The 17,693-nt window shown below is 43.9% G+C and overlaps 1 protein-coding gene across 15 annotated transcripts in view; it reads left to right on the top strand.

Moving 5' to 3' along the window:
* LOC105475578 (islet cell autoantigen 1) overlaps positions 1–4,925 on the top strand; it is a 157,168-nt gene extending 152,243 nt beyond the window's left edge. For all 15 annotated transcript variants that reach the window (XM_011730961.3, XM_011730957.3, XM_071094880.1 and 12 more), the window contains one exon: positions 4,654–4,925. In XM_011730961.3, coding sequence (XP_011729263.2) covers positions 4,654–4,775 — 122 coding nt within the window. In that variant the 3' untranslated portion in view covers positions 4,776–4,925. The remainder of the gene's footprint in view (positions 1–4,653) is intronic.
* Positions 4,926–17,693: the final 12,768 nt, after the last annotated feature.

The raw sequence follows: 17,693 nt of genomic DNA, 5'->3' as shown, positions 1-17,693 counted from the left end.
CCACTGTTTTATGTGATTTGGGTCTAGAAGGAAAATGGTCAGGGGCCAATTTTCTAGGAACCAGGGAGGTTATGTTATTCCTGGATTACACCAAATACTGGTTATTTTAAAAAACTGTTTTATTGCCATATAATTTATATGCCAAAAATTCACCCATTGTAAGAGAACAGCTCAAAGATTTCTGGTAACTTTATATTGTGCAGCCTTCACCACAGTCCAATGTTAGAACATTTCTGTGGTCCCAGACAGCTCCCTCCAAGTCTAGTGCTTTTGATTGTTTGTGAATTCTGTTATGTATGTGTTCAAATACCTTTCCAATGAATAACAATGCCTTTTAGAACTCTTCGTATTTTTTCATTGTTCTAGAGTCAATCAATAGGTCACAGGCCACCTGTTTCATTAAGTTAGTCTTAATAAATAAGTTTGTGAGGTTTGTGCCATTTGCCTAAACTGAAATACTTCAACCAGTGCATATTATTATAATACTGAATATGTGCCAGGTACTGCTTTGCCATCTCTTAAAATAATGCTTTAGAAGTGTACTTCTCATGGTTTAAAAGAGTACTCTGTTAATGTAATAGTCATATATTTGAACACCCATTGTATAGCATTCAGTGCACTAAAGGATATAAAGATGAATAATACATTGTCCCTGGCTTCCAGGGGCTCAGGACTCTAGGAGATGAGATGAAAATATAAACTAAGAAATAGAGTATAATTCTATAATGAAGTCCACTGGAAAGTCTGAAGCTTAGAATGGCAGAGTGAACAAGTGGCATTAAATCCTATACTTTTTGTGCCATATACGGAGTGGCATTCTTGCTCTGGACATTGGTTTCACTGCCCCATCTGAACTCTGCCTTCCAAACATGATCTCTCTTGAAGGCCTTATCAGAAAAACACTGTGACCAGAGTATCCCAATAAAAGGATAACAGTTTTAAGCATAATGATCCCAACAGTGATGCATCCTCTGATGGTCTACATTTTATAGTGAGAATCAACAACCCACTTAATCAGCAAACATCTACCTGTGCTGTGTTAAGTATTTTGGAGCAAATTGAAAAACAAAAAATTTCTTGTCTCATTGAGAAGATAAGACTTGCATATATAGAATGAAAGCAGAGGTGCAAAGAAGCTTATGGTAAAGTTCTGCATTAAATATGAGTCATGCCAAAACCTCCAGGACAGACAGTAAATGCTGTGTGGAACTAGGTTTGCTGTCCCTAAAACAGGAGTGCTGAATGCCTCTTAACCATTCTGGGGCAGGCAGGGCACAAGGGGCATTATAGAACATGTGGTTGGGTTATACAAGGTGTATTAGTCCATTTTCACACTGCTATTAATATAAAGAACTGCCCAAGACTGGATAATTTATAAAGGAAAGAGGTTTAATTGACTCACAGTTCAGCATGACTGGGGAGACCTCAGGAAACTTAAAATCATGGCAAAGGTGAAGGGGAAGCAAGGCATGTTCTTCACAAGGAGGCAGGAAGGAGAAGTGTGGAGCAAATGGGGGAGAGCTCCTTTTAAAACCATCAGATCTCACGAGAACTCACTATCAGGAGAACAGCATGGGGGAAACCATCCCCATGATTCAGTTACCTCCACCTGGTATCTCCCTTGACAAGTGAGGATTATGGGGACCATGGGATTACAATTCAAGGTGCGATTTGGGTGGGGACACAAAGCCTAACCATATCACAAGCCAAATACCATTGTAAGGGGGAGGCATAAAGTTAAAGAGGGATTTCTTTCCCCCACATATATTTGTACTGGACTGTCATTTACTTATCTGTATTAATTAAATCTCCCAATTTATATTAGCTATGTAGAAAATAAAAGGACTGGATCACATTGGAAGTTGAGAAAATGTGCAGTTACTAGTCCTATTGCTTCATTTAATGGTGTTCTCTTTTTTAAGCTTTTCCCCATTTGTGACAGAAAAACAAGGCACCTGCTTTCCTTAGAGCACCACTGATAATCTTTGGTATGATCATGAAATGATTGTGCTTGAGAAGAAAAATGGGCATAAATAAAGCTAAAAAGCTAAGATGCCTTACCCATAGCAATTGTTTGTTTCGTTTTCAGAATCTAACCTTTTCCTTCATTTTTCATATTTTTGGATTGGGTTTGTTGATGTATATCTCCTGTCTCCTCAAATGTATTCCAGTATGAGGAACATGGGAGAAATGTCTTATTTTTATTCAGAGGCCACCATGGTTGAGAACCATGAACATGGCCATCAACTGGTGGGTTCATGTGACTTCTCTAGATGTGGCATGCTCTGGTTTTGAATATTAGGCTGGTCAGAGAGCAGTGTCAGTCCTCCTCCTACTCCATGGCCAGTACCAAAGACAAGCAGTCCAAATGACAACAGCCCTGCAGTGAAAGGTAAAAACAGCATTTTATCTCCCTGAAATGACAGCTGCCTTCCTTTCCAGTGGCCTAACCCATTTTCTGTACTACTTTGCTAATTTCCATTTGAACTTCTAGGGCTCAAAGCAGGGCTGTGAGATGGAGAATTTTGCATAATCCCAGAAATTACATTCTGACTTCTTTTTCTGGCTTAATGTCCTCATTCATAATTCCCTTTATCAAATTGTACCTAATGTGAACGAGTCAAATATCTACATGTGATTGGGTGGTCCCCAAGTTTGGTTGGAAGTACCAAGGTATGAAAGGCCTCTGAGGTTTGCTATTTTTAGCCAAAAATACCATTGCCACCACCAAATAGGGCATTTAATTTGTGCTCCTCAGAAAGGGCCAGGTTTCGTAGTTGTCAAAAGAGGTCGTTTCAAGTTCATGAGATCTGTTCTCTTTTGGGACAGGTCCCCCAAGGGAGCCTCTGCTCAACTGAAGATATCATCTGTGTTTGCAGCTCTAGCTCTGTTTCTTTGGTCATCACTGACTTTCTCTTGTTGGCCACAGGAAGTTAAAGGAAGTGTCTATTCCATTATCATCAAAAAGTGTTCCTATGATGTTCTTTTAAGTGTTATGCAAATAAGTTGCACCTGCTTTGTCTCCAACAGTGGCTGCCTGGGGAATGTGAGGATTGTCCCAAAGCACAATCACTGACTCCTCACAGCAAGGCCATGGTAACGCTCGGAGGACCTCCTAAGACCCTTGAGGAGGTTAGAAGGAAGGGGAAACAAGTGTGTAGCATATTTTCACTGGAGTCATCTTTAAGATATTTTGATATCCTCTAGCAAGAATAGAGATAGGCTAATCCAGTGAAATCAGTCATGCCCCATACAGTTTCCTTGGGCCACCTTCTTCACGACTAAAGCAAGATGAGTGACTCCCTTTTTGTAGGCAGTACCCTGCCCACTCCCCCTCCAACTAAGCTATAGTGAGCTCTCTTGTTTCAGATAATCATATCAAGATAAACCAGGTGATTCCAGGGCTAATTGCACATGGAATTCAATGTTACATAGTAATAACTTGCATATTACCAACTAGTCTTGATATAGTTTTCTCACTATCATAGATACAACTGATTTTTACATGTAGATACATTGATATCTACAAAAGACTTTTTTTTTACAAAAAGAGAAAGGGAGGGGAATCAGAGGTATAAAGTGGTCAGTACCCTATCTTAGCATTTCAGTGCCATTTTGATGAAAGGATCAAAGACCCTGTTTATATTGATATAATCCCATTGCTTCTATCCCCTCACTAACCACTTTTAGCAACTTGTCCTACCAGTACTTTCTGAGACTCTTTTCAGCCAGATGGCAAGCACATTCCTAGCTGCTCTCAGCTAGAAGGATCACCCATCAGAGACATTTTCTTCATGTTTCTGACACTCCCACCTGTTGGAGAAGAAAAAAGGCACAGGTCATCCAAGCCAATGAACTTAGATTCTCATGTGGAATGATTTATGTCTTTTAAACAAAGCCTTCATCTTATTTAGAAATAACTTGCATGAAGCACTCTTTTGAGAATGTTCTCCTCATCTGGAAAATGATTTGGCTGTATGATCGTGGTATTCAGGAAGTTACGGCAGGTGTTTAGGTGGAAGAGCAGAAGGGAGTACTCCAGTGAGGCTGAAGAGTGAGGGGAATTGACCCCCTGGGAGAAGGGAAGGCATGTCGGGGCCCTCCTTTTGACAGGAAAGGATTGAAGAAGGCAATGACCCTGAGAGAAGAGGAGAAGCCAGGCCTGGGCGCCAAACGCTTTTGGGCCTGTTGCTTTGATGGGTAAAAAGAGTGGCCATAATCTTTCTCCTGACCCAGCAGATTTGAAAAGATTCCTCCAGCAGGCAGTGGAAAGCCCCTTGCTTTCTCAGCCATTCAGTCTGATTTCTGAAATAACTATGCTATTTCCTGGTTGTGGTGAAGTGGCAGGGCCTGAGGGTTTGAGCAGCTTTTCATGGGTGATGGCCATTAGTAGGGTTGGGGTGCAGGTGGGAGTTTGTTAACACAAGAGCTTGTTATTCACAGAGCTTCAGGCCATGGTTTGGAAATGTTAACCAACCGGCCAACCAGCCACAGGAGTTGGAATTCCCTAACCGTTGTCAGAGACAGAGTGCAAAGGGATTTGTCTGATTGAACATCCTGCATTTTAAGATGACCTGGACCTGCCTGCATCCCGCATGGCAGAGGCGGCCATTTGGAAGGTGGGTTTGCTCATGTTTCCTCTTCTCTCCCCAGAACCTGCTAAGGCTGCCTCAGACCTGACTGCCTGGTTCAGCCTCTTCGCTGACCTCGACCCACTCTCAAATCCTGATGCTGTTGGGAAAACCGATAAAGAACATGAATTGCTCAATGCATGAATCTGTACTCTTCGGGAGGGCACTCACATGCCGCCCCCAGCAGCTCCCCCGGCGGTAGCAGAAGTATAAAGTGATCAGTATGCTGTTTTAATAATTACGTGCCATTTTAATAAAATGAAAGGGTCAACGACCCTGTTTATATTGGTATAATTATTTACTCTTATTTGGTTTAAAGGGTTTTCATGTATCTCTATGTGGATCTAAACAATACAGGATTGTCTAGAAGCGGTTTCCAGGCCGCCGCTCTCCTGCCTACATCCCATCATGGCTGCTGCGGTGTCACTGGGCTACCATGAGATCCAAGTTGAAATCAGGAGCCTACTTTGATTGTAGGTTTGAATGACGTGTCCTGAAGCCTCAGAGGCAGCAGGAGACTATCAAAGCTTAGATGCCTCCTTCTCTGCCCCTAGACTCTGTCCCACTTGGAGGAGGGCTGTAGGAAGATTCCTTCCTGCCAAGCCACCTTCCAGTGAGCTCTGGATGAAGCTCTGGCCAACCAAAGACACTGTCCCCACAGCAGGTGCCTGGTGGGCCGCGTGTTCTCACACAGGTAGAGGAGCTGGGCTTCTCGCCAAGGCACAAACCTTTCTATGGAAAGCAGCCATATTTGCAGATACCACTGTCTCCTTTTGTCCTCTTCGTGGCTGGAATTCAAAAGCATGTATTTCTGAAGCCCCTTGTGACTTTTTTTTTTTTTTTTTTTTTTTTTTAATTAAACAGAAAAGATTTGACATGCAAAGTCAAGTTGATGGAGTCTGTTGTGGGGACTCAGTGATGTGCTGAGGAAAGTGCTCTGGGTGTGGGTGTGGGGACTGGAGTGGGACAGAGGAGAAGGATGGGTCCCAACTGCAGCCTTGAAGCTATTGATTTGACCCCGTGCGCCACCCAGGTAAGGCAGCAGCAGGCAGGACGACACGGGGCTTGAAGGATCAGACGGGTGGGAGCCACAGTTTTACATTTGGGCAGCTCGGATACTCTGCCACTATTACACACCCCAGAGCTGGCACCTCTCCCTGCCACACATGTCACAGGTGACCTGCTGAGGGCCCACCCACATCTGTGGTAGCCCATGTATACCCCTTTCAATGAACTAGAGGCCCAGAGTAGGGGTGGACTCCAAGACTGCCCCAGGAGATGGTTCCCCATGACTGGTTGGGCCAGGAGGTCTCTCCTGGACTCCTGCAGCTTCAGTGCCCAGCTCTGAAAGGGCTTCCTGGGGCCACTTCCTGAAATACACACACACAGGAACGGCTCATGGAAGGGCCTGGCCACAGCAATCACCTCCGTCCCTACAAGACACCTTGGAGGACTGGAGATGGGAGACTGTTGAGGTGTTCTTTCTCTGCACAGGAAAGTGCACTGCAGGTGAAATGGGGCATGTTACGGAGCTCACGGAACCCTGCTCACATCCGGGCCTACCATAAGCTATCCAGGGGGTCTCCTTTGTTAGAATCTCATTTAGCAGATTCCTCAACCTGGCATTGGTGGGCTTTGAGGGTATGAAGAGTTCAGCACCAGGACCTCACCTTATAAGCCTTCCCGCACTCACACAGGAGGCCTTGCTGTACCCCCAGCCTCTGCTCCCCACCCTGGGCCTGTGCGTTTGCTGTGCACATCTCCTGGGATGCCATCACAACCCCACCTACCCTTCCCGAGCATACCCAGAGCCGACGTGCTCCACAAGGACCTCTCCAAGTGCACCCCCAGGTCTCCTGTGAAGAACCAGCCCTCACCTTTCCCTGACACTTCATCAGTTCCTTCCCTCCCTTCCTGCCTCTCTCCCATCTCGTCCAGCAACACTAGGATGGTGCTTGCCCTGGCCTCACAAGGACTGTGCTTTATGCATGTGCCTCTACCACTAGGTGCTATGACCCCAAAGAACAGTCTCCCTGTTTCTCCAAATCTCTGTCTCCCCAGCAGTCAGCACCCTGCAGTCACTTTGTCAGCAATGGATTAATGATTACAGGAGTCAAGCTGCCCTGTGTGGAATGTGGACTCAGTCCTAGTTTCATCCTGGTTCACATTTGCAGCTGTGAAAACCCTGCAACCACAGTAAGAAGATGAGGGAGGAGGTCCTGACTCGCTCCGTCCAGGCTGGAAGCCCAGAGAGCTTGGTGGGGAAAAGGGTGGGACAGCAACACAGGTGGGGTTCATCTATTTCAAATGGATTACTTTAAATACTAACAGGTGGCATTTAAAAGTTGCTCTGTAGGTGGAGGGGAGAGGATTGTAGTAGCTGGACAGGCTTCGCTACAAGGAAAAGGAAAGAATTGCACGTGGAGGCATTTTCTCCCCAAATTTTCTTGACCTTAAAAAAAATGAAAGATTCAATTCCCTTTTGACCTTAAAAAAACGAAAGATTCAATTCCCTTTTCTATCTGCAATCCGCTTGGCCAGCCTCTTGATCCCTTTTGATACGTGTGTTTTGATCCGGGCTCACGCAAAGCCCGTGGACCACCTTTTCAGTTTAAGAAGCAGCAGCTGCTGCCTGATTCTCTTTTAAGTGGCCTGCGTGCCTGCCGTGCCAAAGGGCTTCCTCCAAGACCCACCTCTCAGACCCTCCTCAGCCACCCAAGGACTGGCCCTGGCATGAAGAAGACAAAGGTACCATACCCTCTTCCTGTACACTCCCACTTGTCCCTCATTTTCATTTCATGATGGGAGCCTGGTCTGAATCACAGTTGCGCTGAACCCTTTGGGGAGATTCAGAGAGCACCTGTTCCTGGAAAGCTTTCCTGCCAATCCAGGTGGGGCGGTCCACCAGCCTCCCTTCCCTTTCTGCCAGCCAAAATTTAAAGAATATACAAATTTAAGAGAGGGAGGCAGAGACAATTCTTTTTCCTTCTTTCCCCAGCTGGCATGGGCTCTTGGTGTACGTTATAGACTCATTTCCTTCAAAATGTAATTTTAGAAATGTCAAATTGATTTTTGAGCTCTGGGAAAGTGAGAAAAGCACCCGTCAGCTTCAGAATTAGAAATGCACCAACTTAGGACAAACCATCACTTTTTGTCAGTGGTTTTTCCTAAAAAGATGTGATCTACTCAGAGTTGGCAGCCCTGGGCGGCCCAAGGCATCGGTGGGCCTGTAAGCAGGGCTTATGCATGGTGCTATTATTACCAGACAGGGGTCCTGATCCAGACCCCAAGAGAGGGCTCTTGGACCTCATGCACAAGAAAGAATTTGGAGCGAGTCCATAGAGTAAAGTGAAAGCAAGTTTATTAATAAAGGAGGCCAGGTGCAGTGGCTCACGCCTGTAATCCCAGCACTTTGGGAGGCTGAGGTGGGCAGATCACCTGAGGTCAGGAGTTTGAGACCAGCCTGGCCAACATGGTGAAACCCCGTCTCTACTAAAAAAAATTAGCTGGGCATGGTGGGGCGCCTGTAATCCCAGGTACTTGGGAGGCTGAAGCAGGAAAATTGCTTGAATCTTGAGAGGCGGAGGTTGCAGTGAGCCATGATTGCTCCATTGCACTCCAGCCTGGGTGAAAGAGCGAAACTCCATCTCAAAAAATAAATAAATAAATAAATAAATAAAGGAATAAGGAATGGCTACTCCATAGGCAGAGTAGCGGCATGGGCCGCTTGACTGAGTATACTTAGTTATTTCTTGATTATATGCTAAACAAGGGGTGGATTATTCATGAGTTTTCTGGGAAAGGGGTGGAGATTCCCCTTTTTGGAGTAATCACCTCTTTAAAGCATCACCTCTTAATACTGTTGAAATGGCAGGTTTCCAACGCATGAACTTTGGGGTATATATTCAAACCATAGTAGGCATGGTGGGAAATGGGCTGCGTGCCCAGGTTTTTCATGAGCTGGAGTCTTACCCTCAAGGACCAAGAATAGAGAAAGTTCCTTAAGGCAGAATTGGGATGCTGTTATTAGAGAAAGAAAAAAATGGATGCTAGACAGGAAAATACAAGACAATCACTCTAGTTTCCAGTGGAAGACTTTCAGGAAATGCTTTTCCAGTCTTTCAAGAGGGCAATGAAACAGGGTTGTTAAATAACTGCAGTGGTTCCCAAAAAAAAACCCTATTAAGCGCCTCCCACCTGTGCCATGAGGCCACTCCCCAGCAGGCACTGGGGCTGGAAGTTTGGAGCTCTTAGTGGCCCATTGAGAATACTGACCTTCCCGCTGACTTCATGGGATCACAAAAGGAGTCCTAGAGCTTTTTGCTTCCAACCTGCTCATATCCATGCAAAGAAACTGAGGAGACCAAAGGAACGTCAAGGACTAAGTTTAAAGTTAAGGAAACCCAAGACTAGTCATCACATTCCTGTGGTTACTAGTCTTGGTTTTCCAGGACTGACTCCCAGGCCAATGCTTCTTAAGTGTTTGCTAGGAATTAAAAGTTGTAGAAAACAATTCAAATGCAAAAACAGGCAAAACTCCTGTCCTTCATGACCGCTTTTATTTTTATTTTTTCAGAAGTTAGTTACTAAGCACAGACACCCTTTGGGGATAGCATCCAGGAGAGACATTTAGGACAGTTGTTAAGTTTGCTCTGAAACCAGACAAAGCTGTGGTTAAGCCTGGACTCTGCCTGCTATAAGTCATATACTCTCTCCAGCTTGTTTTCTCATCCATAAAATAGGAATAGTAACATTTCCTTCCACTTGGAGTCATTACAAGGATTGAGTTGATGTCCCCCAAAGACTTTAGTATTGTACTTACAAACAGCAACACTAGAGTGTGGAGAAATGTGCCACCAAAGTTCACTCTCGGTAAAATGTTGGAAGAGGGAAGGGAGAGATTTGTTAAAGGGCACAAAATTATAGCTAGATAGAATAAGTTCTGGTATTCTATAGCACTGTAGGCTGACTGTAGTTAACAATAACATATACTTCAAAATAGCTACAGGGAGGATAGTGAATGTTCCCAACACAAAGACATGATACATGTTTGAGATGATGGATATGCTAATTACCCTGATGTGGTCACTATACATTATATGGATAGAAACAACACTATGTACTCCATGAATATATACAACTATTTGTCAATTTTTTAAAATTAAAATTTTAACTAAATTTTAAAAATGTGGCTGGACATGGTGGCTCACTCCTGTAATCCCAGCACTTTGGGAGGCTGAGGCGAGTGGATCACCTGAGGTTAGGAGTTCGAGACCAGCTGCCCAACATGGTGAAACCCTGTCACTACTAAAAATACAAAAAAAAGTAACTGGGTGTGGTGGCAGGTACCTGTAATCCCAGCTACTTGGGAGGCTGAGGCAGGAGAATTGTTTGAGCCCGGGAGGCAGAGGTTGCAGTGAGCTGAGACTACACCATTGTACTCTAGCCTATGCAACAAGAGTAAGACTCCACCTAAAATAAAATAAAAAAATTTAAAAAAATAAAAAAAACACTTATCCTCTCCCAATGAATTACCTTGCATGAGACACGCCAGGCTCTCTTTTCTCTTCCTATCATTTGTTACCTCATTCATAAATATGGGAATGGAGGGAGGAGGACAGGACTAGAAAGTCTATTGAATAAGTTGTCCCTGATTTTTCCATAAAGCTGGAAAAAATTCTGTGGTAAGACTAGGAGATATTAAGTGGATTCTTGCATCCACAGACAAAAGGGACACATAACAAAACTCACCAATCTTAAAGGTATCTTGAGAACAAATCACTAATTGGAACACTGATAAACAGAAATTAGAATGCAGAGCAATTAAAACTCTCATGCATTGTTGACAGGAATGTAACATGGAAGCCACTTGGGGAGACAGTTTGGCAGTGTCACAGAAAGTGAAACACATGCTTACCGTACAACCCAGTAATCCCACACCTAGGAATTCACCCTGAAGGAACAGAAAAAAAAAAAGGATGTCTACACACCAGTAACAGACAAACAGAGAGCCAAATCATGAATGAACTTCCATTCACAATTGCTTCAAAGAGAATAAAATACCTCGGAATCCAACTTACAAGGGATGTAAAGGACCTCTTCAAGGAGAACTACACACCACTGCTCAGTGAAATAAAAGAGGACACAAACAAATGGAAGAACATACCATGCGCATGGATAGGAAGAATCAATATTGTGAAAATGGCCATACTGCCCAAGGTAATTTATAGATTCAATGCCATCCCCATCAAGCTACCAATGAGTTTCTTCACAGAATTGGAAAAAACTGCTTTAAAGTTCATATGGAACCAAAAAAGAGCCCGCATTGCCAAGACAATCCTAAGTCAAAAGAAAAAAGCTGGAGGCATCATGCTACCTGACTTCAAACTATACTACAAGGCTACAGTAACCAAAACAGCATAGTACTGGTACCAAAACAGAGATGTAGACCCATGGAACAGAACAGAGCCCTCAGAAATAATACCATACATCTACAGCCATCTGATCTTTGACAAACCTGACAAAAACAAGAAATGAGGAAAGGATTCCCTGTTTAATAAATGGTGCTGGGAAAATTGGCTAGCCATAAGTAGAACGCTGAAACTGGATCCTTTCCTTACTCCTTATATGAAAATTAATTCAAGATGGATTAGAGACTTAAATGTTAGACCTAATACCATAAAAACCCTAGAAGAAAACCTAGGTAATACCATTCAGGACATAGGCATGGGCAAGGACTTCATGTCTAAAACACCAAAAGCAATGGCAACAAAAGTCAAAATTCATAAATGGGATCTAATTAAAGAGCTTCTGCACAGCAAAAGAAACTACCATCAGAGCAAACAGGCAACCTACAGAATGGGAGAAAATTTTTGCAATTCACTCATCTCACAAAGGGTTAATATCCAGAACCTACAAAGAACTCAAACAAATTTACAAGAAAAAAACAACCCCATAAAAAAGTGGGCAAGGGATATGAACAGACATTTCTCAAAAGAAGACATGCATACAGCCAACAGACACATGAAAAAATGCTCATCATCACTGGCCATCAGAGAAATGCAAATCAAAACCACAATGAGATACCATCTCACACCAGTTAGAATGGCAATCATTAAGAAGTTAGGAAACAACAGGTGCTGGAGAGGATGTGGAGAAATAGGAACACTTTTACACTGTTGGTGGGATTGTAAACTAGTTCAACCATTATGGAAAACAGTGTGGCAATTCCTCAAGGATCTAGAACTAGAAGTACCATATGACCCAGCCATCCCATTACTGGGTATATACCCAAAGGATTATAAATCATGCTGCTATAAAGACACATGCACACATATGTTCATTGCGGCACTATTCACAATAGCAAAGACTTGGAATCAACCCAAATGTCCATCAGTGACAGACTGGATTAAGAAAATGTGGCACATATACACCACAGAATACTATGCAGCCATAAAAGAGCATGAGTTTGTGTCCTTTGTAGGGACATGGATGCAGCTGGAAACCATCATTCTCCACAAACTATCACAAGAACAGAAAACCAAACACCACATGTTCTCACTCATAGGTGGGAACTGAACAATGAGATCACTTGGACTCAGGAAGGGGAACATCACACACCGGGGCCTATTATGGGGAGTGGGGAGAGGGGAGGGATTGCATTGGGAGTTATACGTGATGTAAATGACTAGTTGATGGGTGCTGACAAGTTGATGGGTGCAGCATACCAACATGGCACAAGTATACATATGTAACAAACCTGCACGTTATGCACATGTACCCTAGAACTTAAAGTATAATGAAAAAAAAATTTTTAAAAAAAGAGAATGCAACTAATACTGCCAATATTGAATGGAAAAAAAAAAAAAAAGAACAGTGTAATGCAATATGACTGGTGTAAGAAGAGATTAGGACACAAACATGCACAGAGAAGACCAGGTGAAGACAAAGGGAGAAGACAGCCATTTACAAATCAAAGAAAAAACCCTTAGAAGAAGTTAACACTACTAAAACCTTGATCTCACACTTCTCACTTCCTAAACTGTGAGAAAATAGATTTCTATTGGTCAAGCCACTCAGTCCATGGCACTTTGTTACAGCCCCAGCAAATAAATACAATAATAAGCAAAAAAAAAAAAAAAAAAAAAAAAGGGATGTCCACACAAAAACCTGTATGTGAATGTGTGTATCAACTTTATTCATAATCTCCCAAAACTGAGAGCACCCAAATGTCCTTCAAAGATTAAAAAAACTGTGGTATGTGCATACAGTGGAATATCATTTATTGCCAAATATGAATATTGATACACCACCGTGATAATCTGCAGCAATATCTTGTACCCCCTGCCATGATGCAGTGGGATGGACACTTAGCCTCTGTGCTATTCTCTCCCCAAATTCATAACCCCAAGCTTGGTGTCAGAACATATCAAACAAACCCAAATTGAGAGGCATTCCACAAAATACCTGAGAAGTATCTGTCAAAAGTGTCCAGGTCATGAAAAACAAGAAAATACTGAGAAACCACAGATGGGAGGAAACTAAAGAGCCATGGCAACTTAATGCTAAGTTGGGGGACCCTGGATTAGATCCCAAAACAGAAAAAGGATATCATTGGAAAAACTGGTGAAATCCAAATAAAGTCTATGCTTTATTTAGTAGAGTAGAGTACAGTATAGTATAGTATAGTAGAGTGTGGTAGTAGATATACTATAATAGTATTGTAGAAATGTTAATTTCTTAAGTTTGACAAGCTATGTAACGTGAACAACATGGGAAGCAGGGTAAAGGACATATGGGAACTTTGTGGTATCTTTGCAACTTCTCTGTGAGTTTCAAAGTATTCTAAAAGGCTGGTTAAAAAAAAGAGAGAGAAAAATGCCAGCCAGGCGCGGTGGCTCACGCCTGTAATCCTAGCACTTAAGGAGGCTGAGGTGGGTGGATGACGAGGTCAGGAGATCGAGACCATCCTGGCTAACACAGTGAAACCCTGTCTCTACTAAAAATACAAAAAGTAGCCGGGCGAGGTGGCGGGCGCCTGTAGTCCCAGCTACTCGGGAGGCTGAGGCAGGAGAATGGCGTGAACCCGGGAGGCGGAGCTTGCAGTGAGCTGAGATCTGGCCACTGCACTCCAGCCTGGGAGACAGAGCGAGACTGGTCTCCAGATATCAGATCAGTGGTTGCCCAGGGCTGAGTTTAGAGGAAGAGTTCATTCCAAAGGGACACAAGAGATTTTTGGAGGGCAGCGGATAATGGAACTCTTTATAGATTGATTGTGTTGGTGGTTCCATGACTGTATGCATTTGTTAAAACCCATAGAGGTGTACATTAAAAAGAGGGAATTGTACTGTATGTAAATTGTGCCTCAGTAAGTATGATGCTAAAAAAAAGAAAGAAGAAATTGGATTCTGGATCCTCCACAGAGGGATGCCAGCAGTACGGAGAAGAGGAACCTCTGAGACATTACCTGAAGCTGAGAGACTCAGCCTGAGTTGTAAATTAGGGAGTCTCATTGGCCTCCAGCTCCAAGGAAGAGACGGCTACTCACACTGGTGTCCTCCTGCAGGGATCTGCCAGCATCCGCTTGTGTAAAGTCAGGACAGGCCAGGTTATGCTTTTACAAAATCACCACAACATCCCGGTGATTTAAAACAAGGAAGCTTGCTTTCTTTCCCTTTTGTGCTCTATTTCCAACATAGCTCAGTGGGCTCTGCCCCACAAATCCTCAGGTGCTCAAGCTGACAAAGGCATCACTGGCCTACAGCTGATCACATAAAACACAGGAATCTCTCCATCACAACCACAAGGAAAAGCTGAGCTGAGAGTCACGCATTGGCTGTTTTATGCTTCATCCTAGAAAGGGCACACTTCTCTTCCCTCCAGTACCCAGAACCAGTCACAAGGCCCTGCCTAATTGCAAGGGCCTGGGAAGTGGGATCAGATAGATGGACTATTTCTTGAGCACTATTATCTCTTAAAAAGTTTGTTGATCTTTAAAATGGGTTGCAAACTTTGCAACAATAAAGTCTAGTTTGTTCAGAGGAAATAAAACATGCTTTACAGTAGGGTTTTCTTTGTGTGCAGTTTTGCTTTTAGTAGACAAAGGTCTTGTAATACTGGCAGTTGTCTTCTTACAGGAGATTGGAAACATTCCAAGTGAACGTATCAAAAAGACCAAAATTCAAGATGACTGTCACTCCCATATACCCCACTTCTAAGCAGTCCTGGCTCCCATTTTGCCAGGAGAAACAGTCTTGGGCTAGGAAGTCATGCTCTGAGGCACAGGACCTCCTGCATTCAGCTGACTAGCTCAGGAAGTCAGTGTGGTAGGCCTTGCAGAATAACTTTTCACCCAGAGAAAACTCAGAGTTTATCATATTCACTCTTCTTTGATTCTTAGCTGGTGATAATATGAAACAGTTTGTCAATTATAAAAGCAAGAGATACGAATACAAGCAAAAGCAATGGACAGTTACTATAGAGCAATAGGAAACTCTGAGGGAGCAGGGCAGAGGGGTCCAGAAAAGACACGCAGCAGAGGGGTGTGCAGCTAGAGTGGGTGGACCATGCAACCAGCCCAGGGTGCTGAATCATTGTAAGGACTGCCCCATGAGGACTGAGCATGGCTCCACTTCTACTGTTTTTGTAAGTTTCTTTGATCAGTTGCACCTCTTTGTATTCTCCTCTGCAAACAGAATCTTTGGACTTAGTACAAAATAAACACCTATGTCCTATCCTCAGATCATTGGTAATAAACTGATCTGAGGGCCCTGCTGTTCTCAACATGCCCCAGTGCTTGCTCTAGAGTTCTTAAGCATTTAGCCACAGTCATTGAACCAGCGGAAATTCTCCTTGGCAACATGATTAAACTCAATCAAATGCTGGAGCCCCTCAAGCTCTCTCTATCAATGTCTTCCTCCCCATCCCCCACCCTGCTCCTATTGCCTGTCACTCTTGGAACATTTCAGTAGAACATCCAGACCACTGGATGTCCCTTCTTCTATTGCTGGGATGCAGCCGCTGACAGCATCTCAGTGTTGGGCAACTACTGGCCTCATTATTAGCGGGGGCAACTTGTTCATGATTTGCCCTAGTAGAGAGCTGACTGGAAGTGTTCAGGAAACCTCTGAAACCAGATAGGGTCTGATATGGTTTGGCTGTATCCCCACCCAAATCTCATCTTGAGTTCTAATCCCCATAATCTCCATGTGTTGTGGGAGGGACCTGGTAAGAGGTAAGAACCTGGTAAGAGGTAAGAATCTCCACATGTTGTGGGAGGGACCTGGTAAGAGGTAAGAGGTAAGAATCATGGTGTGGTTTCCCCCATGCTGTTCTCACGATAGTGAGTGAGTTCTCATGAGATCTGAGGGTTTTATAAGCATCTGGCATTTCCCCTGCTGGCACTCATTCTCTCTCCTGCTGCCTTGTAAAGGGGCGCCTTTTGCCATGATTGTAAGTTTCCAGAGGCTTCCCCAACCATGAGGATCTGTGAGTTGATTAAACCTCTTTTCTTTATAAATTACCCAGTCTTGGGTACTTCCTTATAGCAATGTGAGAACAGACTAAGACAGGGTCTTATACCCAGGCCCCCCTCTGCCAGCCAGTGAGGAGGCAACTAATTTTAGGAATGCCTTATCAGCCCAGGCTGGGTTATGTATCAGCCCATTGGGGCTTCCTTCCCCAACTACTTCACAGGGAACTCTTTATTCATTTTGGTATGAGGTATCTTCTTGCTGGTATATCTGGCCCTGAACTGTGGTACCCCAAGAATCTGTTCTGCACTGAGGGTTTCCTCCCCTATCTTCTGTCCATGGCACAAAAAGAAGGCATTCCTAGGACATATACAGCATCTGATAGGTCAACACCCTTGCTTCTATTCTCTTCCAGAAATTCACTGCTATTTCTGATGGCTGTGTTATAAACTCTTTCTGACTTACTACAATAAAATCTATTCTGGTCCAGGGATTTATGGACCCCCTAGCCTCAATGGTTCTGTACATCCTCTGAGATATGTAAGTTTTTGTGAAAATGCACCTGTGTGAATGTTTAACTTGATGAAATGGTCTAGAGCTTCCATAAAATCTCAAAGGGGTGGATGAACAAAACAAGTCAGAAAAGTCGTGCTCATCCTAGGATTCATGCTGATGCAGAGGGCACCAAAGTGCTTGAAACTTCCCGTGAGCACTAACAGCCCACAGTCAACACATGTAGACAAGCTGGAGGTTCCTCTGGCCTCCTTTCCCACCACAGGGATGTAACTGTCATTTTGTTCTTGGTCCTCTCTCTTTGCCCTTAATGATCAAGTTGGCCATGCATGGGTCTCAGCAGTCAAACTGAGGTGTATTTTTATCTTGCCAATAGAAGCTGCCATCCTGGGTGAGCTGTGACTTTGGGTCCAGCTGGAAAGGAAGAAAATAGCAGGGAGAGAACAAATCCTGACAACACACTAGCCTGAGCTCTGGCTACCTGCAGTTTGCCACCCATCTGTTACCTGCCTTCAGAAGCAGCCCTGAAGGGAGCCCTTGCTTCTTGATCTTGGGCTTATATGGTGAACCTGTGATGAGAAGCCCAGAGCCAATAGCCTAGTTGTTCTGCCCTATAAACCAGGTCCGTGGTTAAAGAGAAAGCACCTTGAAAAGACAGGAATGGGTCAAGGCTGACACCTGAAGTGCCCTGGTGTCCTGGCCTTGCTTTTCAGGTCTGGGCAGGGTGAGGAGAGCTAGGCACACAGGATCATGATGAGCAGGGCAGATGATGGAGAACCAGTACATGCCCTCTGGCCTTTTCCACGGGCGATCAGTGTGGTCGGGTGCCTGACTGCTTCACCTACTGAAACCCAGGAAAACAGTAGACGACAGAGAAGGAAGTAGGTCACCCTCCTGTTGGATGAATGGCCTTGAGCTATGAACCACCTTTGTGTGTTTATTCTCTTCTCTCTGACCCTACATGGACTACGAAAAATAAAAATAGCTATCGTTCATGGAGTAGTCACTCTATGCCAGGCACTGTGCTATGTGCACATAAGCCCATGTCATCCTCTTAACTATACTACGGCATAGATTT

The sequence above is a fragment of the Macaca nemestrina genome, chromosome 4 (genome assembly GCF_043159975.1).
Source record: "Macaca nemestrina isolate mMacNem1 chromosome 4, mMacNem.hap1, whole genome shotgun sequence".
In the NCBI taxonomy this organism is placed as follows: Eukaryota; Metazoa; Chordata; class Mammalia; order Primates; family Cercopithecidae; genus Macaca; species Macaca nemestrina.
The sequence above is the reverse complement of the archived record's forward strand: the minus strand, read 5'-3'. Positions and strand labels throughout refer to the sequence as shown.